Raw genomic sequence first — 11,302 nt, 5'->3', positions numbered from 1 at the left:
TCTAATTATATCCTAAGGAAAGATTTTCTTAAACATGTAAGGCTCTTGCTATATGCTGAGAAATGTATCTGCCAGGCTGTTTAACTTGTTTCTTGCCTATCTTGCCCAGTAGAAAGGCTGAGGGTAGCAAGGTTTGTCTGCTCTATTTTCACCTATCTCCTGCCCCAGGCTTCCTATGAGAGCTGTGTCCCTGGGCACAGGGCTCCTCTATCTGGTTTGTCTCCTTTGTAGCCCAGTTTATCCTTGGAGACCTACTTCCAGCTTGTTGGGTTGGAAATTGATTTGAATGAGTTGGAAGGCACCTGACAGAATGTGTCAAAAATCTTAAAAGTTCAAGAATTTACCCATAGGAAGTAATTATGAATGTAAGATTTTTCTGTAAGAAACTTCTTTTTAGCAGAGATTATGAGATTAAGATAAAGCTAGAAGCAGATAAATGATTTATAGTGGGAGGTTGGCTAAATGAATTATGGCATTATCTACCTAACATAATGATATAAGATAAGTGTTTCACATTAATAAGGAAAGCTAATCTGGAACAAATAATGCAATTATAAAGTGCATCCCAAAAGCAAAAGAAAAATTTGAACTTCCTGTTCCAGAGACCAATTTTATTAATATGTCTAATTACTCAGTATTGGCTAAAAGGAAGCTAGTCAATACATATTGCTTGCGGTTTGACAAACATGGTGGAAATAACCGATGGTGACCGTGCCCAGTGTTACCACCATCACTCGTCTGTGGGTCTGCCCCTGAGCTCCTTGCAGGGTCCGCAACTGGCCTGTAAGGGTCTGACTGACCAGCACTGCAGTGTCCATCCAAGGCGCTGATCAACCCAACCCTGTCCACTCTCAGCTTTGCAAATGGATGGGTTTCATTACATGCTCATCGTGGAGGTCACAGCCTTGCACCAGAAATCCTATTTATAGCCCCACTCCTCACTTGCCATGTGAACTTCTGTCCCCAGCCCTCCATGAATCCTCACTTGGAATCCACTGCGGGCCCATTAGTACCTGGATTGTGCTGATGACAGGAAACAAGAGTAAAAGCCCCAGATGCGTGCCTCACTATGTAAATACCCACAGATGCTTCAGTTTAATCACTTTTCAACTTTATGACGGTACACAAGCAAACCCACCCAATCATTGTTTTTTACTTTCTGAACAGCATTCAATAAGTTTTATGAGATGTCAACACTACTATAAAATAGGCTCTGTGTTAGGTAAGCGCTCCCAACTTTCTTGAAAGCAGGGTCTGATTTCATGGAAGACAGTTTTTCCATGAACTAGGGAGAGAAAGGATTGTTTTTAAATTTAAATGTTTTAGTTTTTGCATTAGATTTTCATAAGGAGCTTGCAGCCTAGATCTCTCCCATGTCCTATTCACAGTAGGGTTCAAGTTCCTATGAGGATCTAATGCCCCAGCTGATCTGACAAGGCAGAGCTCAGGCCAGGCCAGGCCAGGCCCTGATGTTTGGTAGGTTAGAGCTATTAAATGCATTTTTGACTTAGGATATTTTCAAGTCATGACGTGTTATCAGGACAGAACCCTATACAGGATCCCCATATTAAAACAACACTAAAGCACCTATAATTGAGTGTCACATGCCACACATGCAAAAATCTGGTTTGAAACTCTCAATCACACTAAAAGGCTAGGTATTACTATTGTTACCTTACTTAATGAATAAGAAACCTGAGCCTTGGAAAGGATAAGCAGCTGTCCAAAGGTACCAGATATGAAGTGAGCAGAGCCAGGACCCACAGGCATATTGTTTGAGCCCCAGAATTTCTGCTGTGGCACCTGAGACAATCAGGAAGTGTGATGGAGTGGGTTGGGTAGGTGGGTGCCTTAACTCAGAATCAGGACAAGGGGCTGTACTCTGGATCCTCTCAAATGGCAGGGCCAAGATGGGCTGCAGCGGGTGGACAGGGGCTGCCCTGACTGAAGGCCCTGTAGTGAGGAAGGAAGGAGAAACTGGAGGTTGGGGTCTGTGCACGTGTGTATGTGTGAGTGTAGAATAGACTTGAGCCCAGAAGATGCTAAATAAGCAGGAGGTTCCTGTCGCAGCCAGGTGGACCAGCAGGGGCACAGAGGGAAGCTGGGATGGGCGTGTTCACTGACTAGCTATATCTCTGTCTCTTGGCTTGCCGGGACTCTCATCTTGGTGAAATCCTAGTGATTAGTTACAAGCTCAGCAGGGCTGAGAGCTGATGTGAGGTTGTCAAATTAGCTGCTGCCATCTCTGGGAACTACTATAAAGTGTGCTTTTCATCGGCTGAAATGTTGTTTACGAGGCAGTAAAATCCAGAGCCAAGCTGCCTGAACATATCCTGGTTTAGGGTAACATTCTCCTGAGTAGGCAGCTGCTTAAAGAATGCTTACAAAAACTAACTAAAATGGGAAAGAAGATGCATTGGCCGGGAATCGAACCCGGGCCTCCCGCGTGGCAGGCGAGAATTCTACCACTGAACCACCAATGCTCCAGCTGTGTACTGCTCTGCCTCCAGCTGTTTTGCAGCTCTGGCTCACTGTGGTGATGTCACAGCTGTAACCTGACACCCAAGACAGGTCCCAGAAGGAATGCTGCTCGTTCCCTCAGCCAAACCCACAGGAGGCGGCCACAGCCTGACATTTTGCTCAGATGTTCCAAAGAGGCCAGTAGAGAGCAGGGGAGACAAGGCTCTAGCAGTTCTTTGGCTCCTGGATCAGGTTCTAGGCTTTACTCTGGTATCATTCAGGACTGCAGCAGTGTGCATCAATCCGGTCTGGTTCTGCACAGGCGGACAGCAGCCTAAAGCTGACCAGAGACCTCTCAGTCACAAAACTGGGTCACCGATGGAAGCTAGAGTAGGGAAGGGGTGGGAGAAGTCTACTCACCACTCGCCGACCCCTCCTGCTTGGTCACGGAGCCCTCAGAGTTGGGTTCTGCCTGCCTCTGCAGCGCTGGCCTCAGCTCATCTGGCTCGTCATCCTCAGGGGTGACCAGCTTCATCAGGCTCTGGTTACACACATTGGCCACCTCCTTGATGCCTGTGTCCACTGATGTAAGGAGCAGGAGTCCTCCCTAAACCGGAGGCCACTTCCTGGTCAGGGGGTGTCAGTCCAACCTGAGTCTGTGGTCTCCCTGCTACTCTTTTCGAGGGTCCCCTCCTGGTGGCCTTCCCCACAATTGGGTCTCCCCATCCAAGGTGCAGCACTGTGAGCTCAGAGGGGTGGCACCTGGCACCCTGGAGGGCTGCTCCCCACCTGCAAGGACCAGGCGAGGACCGTGGTCAGCCGGCATGAGCTCCGCATCCCTGACTCTGCATCCATGTTCGGCCCCACCTGTCCCCGAGAGAATTGTCTGGAGCAATGGATCCTAAGGGAGTCCTCCTCCCACTCAGAGTCCTGCCATTTCACGCCTTCCTTGGGGCTGCCCTGCTGTTCTCTCCTGAGTGAAGGATACTTTTCTTGCGGTCGTCATAGGCCAGGCAGGGTAAGACAGCAGTCAGGATCCCAGAGGAATAGGGCAGCATCACCCGGCCAGCCAGCTGGATGAACTCCCGCATCCAGCACATGGCTGTCAGCTGGATCAGGTCATCTGGAAGGGGATCGGAGGGCTCCTGAGGGGTCGGCATGCACAGTGGGAGCGCTCCCTCCCACCACACATGCAGGATGGGATTGGGGGACCAAGGGAACACAGGGGTTTCACTGCTTCTGGCCTCACCAATCAGCCCTCACTGGGTGCTCTGCCTTCCAGAAGTCCATCTGCATAGCAGGTTGGAAGGCAGTGACAATTCTGGGCTGGTGTGTGAAAGGAGCCCCACCTCTACCCTCCCTGGATCTGGGGCCCTCTGCGTCTCCTTTCATCAAGAAGTGGGGTCTATTTTCCTGCCCTTGATTCAGGACTGGCCTTGGTACTCTGGCCAGCAGCAGGCAGTGACGGCAATGGTGTGCCGGTTCCTGCCTAAGGCTCAAGAGACCTTGTCCACTTTTCCTGTCCCTCCTGGAACCCTGCTTAAGTCACCTAGTTGATGAGACCTTGACCAGCTCCCCTCACTACTAAGCTGACAGGCAGCCAACTACTAGACTTGAGTGAAGCTGCCCAAATCACCCAAATTTACATCTTGCAGCTGACGGTAGGTGCAGGACAAGGCCCAGCTTGGCCTAGGGCAGCGAAACCACCCAGCTGACTTGCAGACCCATGGCCAATGACAAGTGGCTGTTTGGTGCTTTTTTCTTTTTTTTCTTTTTTTTTTTTTTTTTTGTGAGACAGGGTCTCACTAAGTAGTTCAGCCTGGCCTTGAACTCACTATGTAGCCCAGGCTGGCCTCGAACTCACAGTGATCCTCCTGCCTCAGCCTCCTGAGTGCTGGGATTATAGGCATGTGTCACCATGGCTGGCTCAAGTGGCTGTTTTTTAAGTAATTTTATTTCACTGTGGCTTAATAGCTGAGAAAAGCTAATGGATACACTATCCTCCAGGCCTCATTCCAATTCTTAATACTGAGGGCAAGTTTGTAGTGAGGAAGTTTTCAGCCCAAGGGAAAGGGCCTCCATGTCAACCGAGTGCCCATCTCTCCCCAACACCCACCGCTGTACTGCTTCTGGGCTCCAGTGTCACACCTCTCCCGCCAGGGCTCCCTCTTACTCCTTCACTAAAGCCAAGATGTGACAGGGGAGGCAGCAGCCATGGGGACTTTCACACTCACCTGTGGTCTGGCAGTGGATCACCAGGATGTTGGCCATCTCAGCAAACTTAACACTGGAAGGGTTTTTCTTAATTTCTTTCAAGAATTCTCCAAGAACCACCTCGCACCTACCAGTGACAAAAGGAGGAGGGAAACAGTCTGTGTCAGATAGGGCTGTTTCTGGCCCCAGTCAGTGCGTGTCAGATAGGGCTGTTTCTGGCCCCAGTCAGTGCCTGTTGCTGCTCTAGGTCAGCCATCTTGGACCATGGACATTATGCAGGGCTGGGGGCCGAGGAGCACTCAGCTCTTCAAGCAGGAAGCACAGCAGCAGGAGAAAACGGTGTTTCGTGTTTTTTTGCTGCTGTTGGTGGGGCGTGGAGTCCATGTGCACCCTCAGGGCTCCCAGCAGGGGCAGTGGCCTGTCTTTCCCTCTACTCACATTTTCCGAATCTCTTTGCCATTGTCACCCAGGATCTGGAAGAGTCCATCGAGGATCTCCGGCAGGTAATCCAGCAGGTTAATGTCTGGCACGGACTCCAGAACCAGGATCTGACTCAGGGAAAGCAGTAAGAGGGTTAGCCTGGGCCTAGCGTATCCTCTCCTAACCACTCCCCTGGGACCTGGGCAGGGAGGGTCCTTGTGCAGGTGGTGTGTGACAGCACTGCTGGTGTCCACAGGGAGGGTGCTGGCAGTGATCATTTTTGTTCCATGTATAGGGGAATGGCAGTTCGACTCCAGAGGGATTCGGGTGCTTGGGGAAGGGCAGTCAGGGCTAGAAAAGGTGTGACTACTGGAGGCTTCACAGGGCAGTCTGGGTGTTTTGTGGGACAAGGAGAGAATCATATTCTTCAGGAACAAACAGGAAGGGCTTTAGGGGCAAAGCGAGATAAAGTTTCAGGCTGTCAGGAGCCAGTAGCCATTAGAGGATAACAGAGAGGCTTCATGCAGCGGAAAGAACTGCCAAGGATGTGACTCCATCAGAGCCTCTCTGTAGCTGGAGGAGCCAGGGAGGGGCAGGACCTTACCCAGGAGATGATAAACTGCCGGGCATACTGGTTGTTGGAGTAAATTCTCTCCCGCAACAAGGGGATGAAGCCCACCAGGTCGAACTTGTTGCTCTCAGTCACAATGTCCTATGGATCAAAGGAATGTGAGCTGCTGGCAGCCAGAGAGCACGACTGCCCAACCTGCTAATTACGGGCCCTGGGACAGCTCAAAGAGGGGCCAGGAAACCATGGAGGGAAATGGCAGAGCCTGAACTAGGTGGGATGGGTCCCGGGAAAATCCATCCTGTCTCAAGCCAAAGGATAAGCACAAGGCATGGACTGAGAGCAAGAGCCAAAGCCTACAGAACTAAGTGGATGGCAAAACCAGTCCTCCTGCAGTCTGGACTGAACTGTCATGGGAAGGGTAATGTGCAAGGTGAACTTCTTTGCTCTGGGTGGGGACATCTGTGGGGACAGCACAGCTCTATACATGTGTCATAGAAATGCACATCAGACAGTGAACTTTACTACACAAAATTTAAAAAACTAAATTAGGAAGAATACCCCCAAGGACAGACTCTCTAAGATGTACAGACAGAAGGAAGAGACTCTAAAAATAAAAGTGGGAACAGGGTATAAATACCTTTAAAAGGCGGTCTAGGAGCTCAGATCCGCTTTTCACATTGGGGTCTGGGTCAGCAGCCAACTATGAGGCCCAGAAATAGGAGAGAAACAACAAGGCAAGGGTCATTGTCAAAGGCAAGCCAAGGAAGCTACTGCAAACCCACAGCCAAGGCCGCAGTGTGGCTCAGAACACCACGGGGCCCCTCTCATGAATGAGGCTGAGAAAGGAAGGGAAGGAGGTGAGCAAAACGGAGCTGGGCTTCGGAACCAGGTCAGTGGGGCTCCCCATTCTGTTCTGAGAGCCTGGGGGCATTTTTGTGCCCTGCTGTGACCAGGTCGGGGGGCTGCTTCCCCCTGGCATTACCCCCTTAAGATACTGGGTCCCCCTCACTCCTGGGGTGGCGGGGGGACTCCAAAGCCCTTACAGGTGCCACTTTTTCTAGAGCACCAGGGAGCTAGAATTCTTCCCTCCTCACAGGGGAAATACAGCTTGGACAGAAGACACCATCTGTCAGAGGGTTAATGCTTCTCAGACTCAAGTTTTTTTTCCCTCCAATGTGTGGCAGACTGATACTTTTATAAGGTGCAATAAAAATAAATTAACTGAGAAATGAAAACATATATCAATACAAACTCATCTTTTTTTTTTTTTTTTTTTTTTTTTTTTTTGCGGTACTGAGGATTGAACTCAGGACCTTGCTCTTCCGAGGCAGGTGTGTTGCTACTGAGCTAACTCCTGGGCCCCAACAAACTCATCTAAAAAAGTGATAGTTTCAACAAACAACATGTACTCCTTGCAGCCACATGCTAATCTGTTCTGCTTAAATCTGGACAGAGGGTCCCAAGCACGTACGGTCCCAAGAGGTCAAGGGAGGTGGGTGGGCCGAGCTCATCTCAGCTAGGAGGAGGACAGTCACCTTACTCAGTCCATCAAAGAGAACGTTGAAGTGAGGCAGCACGGCGCCCCGGGCCACCTTGACGATGTTGTAGAGGGCCTCGCAGGCATAGTAGCGCAGCCTGCTGTCCGTGTCATTGAAGCACGTCAGCACCGGCTCGATCAGCTCCTTCAGGTAAAGTCCCGAGTCCTGCGACGGGGCAGGAGGAGAAAGCAGGTCAGAAATTGGCCAACCCAGGCCTCTCAGCCTGCAGTGCCAGTGGCATCCTGGCTGCCCTGGAGATGCCTGGACCTCTGAGGGTGGGCTGGGCTCAAGACCGTTCCCAAATTGGCAGAGGGGCTGTGACTGGGGCCACAAAGCCAGCCCTGCGGGTCTCAAGTGTGATAAGGGTGGTGATGAAATACAGGTCTGCAATGCTCTGAGGGGTCTTGGTCAGAGTGAAGGCTGCCACTGGCGTGTCTGTCCCTCAGAAGGCCCACCTTGCCCAGTGCGATGGAGCAGGCGGCCAGGCCGATGAGGCCCCCTTTCCGGCTGTGGGGGTGCTGGGACAGGGCAAACTCCTGAGACAGGGTCTGGATCACATGCTTGATTTGCACGGTGTTGTTCTGGGCCACGAACTCCCGCACCAGCCTAGAGAGAGAGGAGAGAGGGGGCTGTGGGATGGGTGGAGCCAGGCGACTTCTGCTCCAGAGTGGGGAGGTGGGGAGGGTGCTAGGAAGGATGATGACTTGTTCAGAAAGAGGAATTACGGAGTTGGGCCTCCCCGGGCGGGTCCCCTTAGTTCTGCTGCTGGCTGCATCATGGCTGCTGCCTTGCTCTGGGTCTCAGTTTCCTTTGGTGTACAATGGAATGAAGAACTGTGGTACTATCTCTTCTTATAGGAATCTGAGAGAATGGAGAGCAGTGTCTCACGGGGACCAACCTTACAATGCGTCATCTGTCAGTCAATCAAGTGTCTTTCATGTACACTTACTCAAGTTTACATTCATGAATCTGTGGAATCCTCTGCATCTGCACCATTATTTCAGAGACGGTGCCAGGGACGGAGCTGGGGACACATCAGTCCAATGGGCAAGATCCACACACAAACAAGTAATCGCAGCAAAGTGGCATACGTGCCACCACAGAGGCAGGAATGGGCATTAGATTTTCTACAGGTGTCAAGGACAGCCAACAGGAAGGTCTCACATGAGTCAGATCTTAAAAACATTAATGCATTTGCCAGGGGTACAAGTCAGCTTTTTGTTTCTATCACAAAATACCTGCAGTCTAGTTATGAAGAAAAGAGGTTCATCTGTCTTATACTTCAGAGGCTGAAGGGCAGTGAGTCTGCACTGACTCAGTTCTGGTGAGGGCCTTTTATGGCTGTGTCACCTCATGGCTGTGGCAAAGGTGGGAAGATGTATGGGAGAAAGTGGTCGCATCTCCATACAGGGCCGGGCTCAGGCCTGAGTAACAGACCTCCAGCAAGAATTCCCAAGGGAGCACAGGAGAACACAGCGACCAGTGACCCCAGATGACCTAAGGACTTCTCACTAGGCCCTACCTCATACAGGCCCCACTTCCCAATGTCACCATATTCCCCACACATGAGCCTCTACACCCTAGCACAGGGGAGCGCAGGCTCAGGGAAGAGCTGGCCCACAGAGTGTTGAAAAGATGTTGCCTAATTAGGGAAGCACAAGGAGTCTGGTGTGTGCCAGGTGGCAGACGAGACAAAGAGGAAACAGCGGCAGTTTCCCAGCAATGGAGTGACAAGCTCAGACCTGTGCTACCACTGGCAGCAGTCTAGAGAGCTGGGTAGCAAGCTGGTTTGACAGTAGGAATCTGAAGCTGAGGAAGAAAACTTTTCAGTATACTGCACCTACCATGGTAAAGAGGGCCGGAAATGCAGTTAGGGACATGGAAAGAGATGGGAGATCATTTCTAGAATGGCTGGAAAAGCATCAGTAGCTCACAGATTATGAGTGGGAGGTAGGGTAGATGGCACCTCGGAAGCAGTGACACAGACAGGGAAGAGGAGCAGGTGGGTGTGTGCATCCACCCTGGGGCTGCCTCCCAGGGCGGGCAATGGAGGGGCCGAGGGAAGCCCGGCTGTTCTCAGAGACTCATGGACACCAAGGCCAATCTGCAGTTAGAAGCCTCGTGCGGGATAATGGCGCGCACAACCCACCAGATCCCTGAGTGGGGGGAGCTGTAGCTGGGGTGGGACTTGAGTGGATCTCAGAGGAGGAGACAAAGTCACTGTGTGAGCAAAGGCAAGCCAACCCTGTCTGGCACCCAGAGGACAGAAGAGCGCTGGGAAATGGACTAGGATGGGCTGGCTGGGCTAAATCTGCCATATTCAATTAGGGAAAATGGATTTCCCACCACGGTGATGACGAAGCCTGATGGGTTTTGAGCAGTACGTGGAACGATGCCTTAAGAAGCCTGACAATGCTTGTGCCAGGTGTGGTGGTGCACACCTGTAATAGCAGCACTCTGGGAGGCTGAGGCAGGAAGACTGCCTCACAACTTGCAACTTAGCAAAACCCTCTCTCAAAATAACCAAGTATTGGGGATGTAGCTCAGTGTGAAGGCCTTGGTTCAATCTCTAGTATAGGGAGTGAGGGGTGGAAGCCTGGGGGTGTTTGTGAGATGGGAGAGGCAGGGTCACCTACAGACCGGGGACTTTTCCAAGTGACTGCCTGGGCTCTCTCTTACCCTCTGCATCTAGTCAGGGGAGGTATATTACTCATCTGTTGTACAAAGGGACCTTTTTTCCTCACTTATATTGAAGAATTTTAAGGAGGGTCATGTCCAAAAGGTGCCTGTGTGGTCCTACGTTCATGTCAGAAACTTTCTTTGTGGTGCTGGGGACTGAACCCTTGTGCTCGCCAGGCAAGTAAGTGCTCTACCACTGAGCAACATACCCAGCCCCCCAGTGTCAGGAACTTCCAAACAGAGCTGTTCGAAAATACACGTGCTGTCTTATGAGACGGTGACCACGCCAGCGAAGAGATTACTCAAAGACAGATTGGACAAAGGCTTAAGGATTTAATCCAGAAATTGTATGGACCCATGATATGCCAGGCACTGTTCACACAGAAAGGGACAAAACAGGCCTGGGTCCTGAGCTAGTGATGTCGGAGTAGGGATGGGTACTTCAGGAAGGGGCTGCATAGGTGGCCTGTGAGGTACCTCTCTCTCTGATCTTAGGGGCTGAGCATTATCTATGACCCAGGGCCTGCAGCTGGAAGCTGAATGCCATTTACAGGCTCCAACTCCTGAAGAAGCAATGTAAGGGAAGGATGCATCCACATAAAATTGTCTGGTTCCCAAACTGGACAGATTGGCCAGGTGAAGCCCAGTGATCCTGTCTGGGTGGTTATAGGGACAGCCCTGTGAGGAGAGCCCTGCAGATGCTGCAGGGAACAGCTGGAGCATTGGTGGTTCAGTGGTAGAATTCTCGCCTGCCACGCGGGAGGCCCGGGTTTGATTCCCGGCCAATGCAGTGCAGTGTTGCTTTTTTGTCCCTTCCTGGTCAGTCTCCTCACAGAGATCTTGCAGGAGGAGCCAGTCTCCCCTGGAAATCTGAGACCACACTTTCCTGCCACTGCGCTCTCCAGAGAATGTGTGGGAGCCTGGCCTTCCTGCCTCCACCTGGAAGGGGATTCCTGCTTCACTTCCATCAGCCTTGGCCGGTGGCCAGCAAGACGTTGGTGTGAAACCTGAAGGTGGAATGAGATGGGAGGACCAAACATCAGAGGGAGAGTCACCCCAAGTTTCAGCACTGTGGCTACATAATGAGAAGGAAGACTTGAGCTACAATTTCCGAGGCCTGAAGGCAAATCAACCTCAAGCACACATACCCTCTTATGCTTCTCGCCTGTTCCCTCCTGCTCTGGAGCTCTGCTTCCTGTTCTTGCTGCTGTGCTGATGTGGCAGTGTCAGAGACTGGTTTCATAATTTGACTCCACATATATTCAAGGAGGCCCAGGAATGGGGATAAAGGGAGGTACACACAACTTCCAACATGCAGAGCATTGGTGGTTCAGTGGTAGAATTCTCGCCTGCCACGCGGGAGGCCCGGGTTCGATTCCCGGCCAATGCAGACTGGATCTTTTTTTTTTTTTTTTTTTTT

The 11,302-nt window shown here is 51.3% G+C and overlaps 1 protein-coding gene and 3 non-coding genes across 4 annotated transcripts in view; 2 read left to right on the top strand and 2 right to left on the bottom strand.

Annotated features, from left to right (window-relative positions):
* The window catches only part of Vac14 (VAC14 component of PIKFYVE complex), a 100,095-nt gene that overhangs the window by 75,554 nt on the left and 13,239 nt on the right, over window positions 1-11,302 (bottom strand). The window contains exons 2-9 of the mRNA XM_010644439.2: window positions 7,659-7,809; window positions 7,201-7,368; window positions 6,303-6,365; window positions 5,699-5,806; window positions 5,113-5,222; window positions 4,695-4,801; window positions 3,449-3,583; window positions 2,881-3,033 (exon numbers count right to left, since the gene is read on the bottom strand). Coding sequence (XP_010642741.1) covers window positions 2,881-3,033; window positions 3,449-3,583; window positions 4,695-4,801; window positions 5,113-5,222; window positions 5,699-5,806; window positions 6,303-6,365; window positions 7,201-7,368; window positions 7,659-7,809 — 995 coding nt within the window. The remainder of the gene's footprint in view (window positions 1-2,880; window positions 3,034-3,448; window positions 3,584-4,694; window positions 4,802-5,112; window positions 5,223-5,698; window positions 5,807-6,302; window positions 6,366-7,200; window positions 7,369-7,658; window positions 7,810-11,302) is intronic.
* Window positions 2,413-2,483, bottom strand: Trnag-gcc. The gene has a single exon. It is a non-coding gene; the product is annotated as a tRNA-Gly (tRNA).
* Trnag-gcc lies at window positions 10,602-10,672 on the top strand. The gene has a single exon. It is a non-coding gene; the product is annotated as a tRNA-Gly (tRNA).
* On the top strand, window positions 11,202-11,272 carry Trnag-gcc. Its single transcript has one exon. It is a non-coding gene; the product is annotated as a tRNA-Gly (tRNA).

Source organism: Fukomys damarensis, unplaced genomic scaffold (genome assembly GCF_012274545.1).
Source record: "Fukomys damarensis isolate Sample0158 unplaced genomic scaffold, DMR_v1.0_HiC HiC_scaffold_32, whole genome shotgun sequence".
Taxonomy (NCBI): Eukaryota; Metazoa; Chordata; class Mammalia; order Rodentia; family Bathyergidae; genus Fukomys; species Fukomys damarensis.
This window is presented reverse-complemented; position numbering and strand designations above follow the sequence as displayed.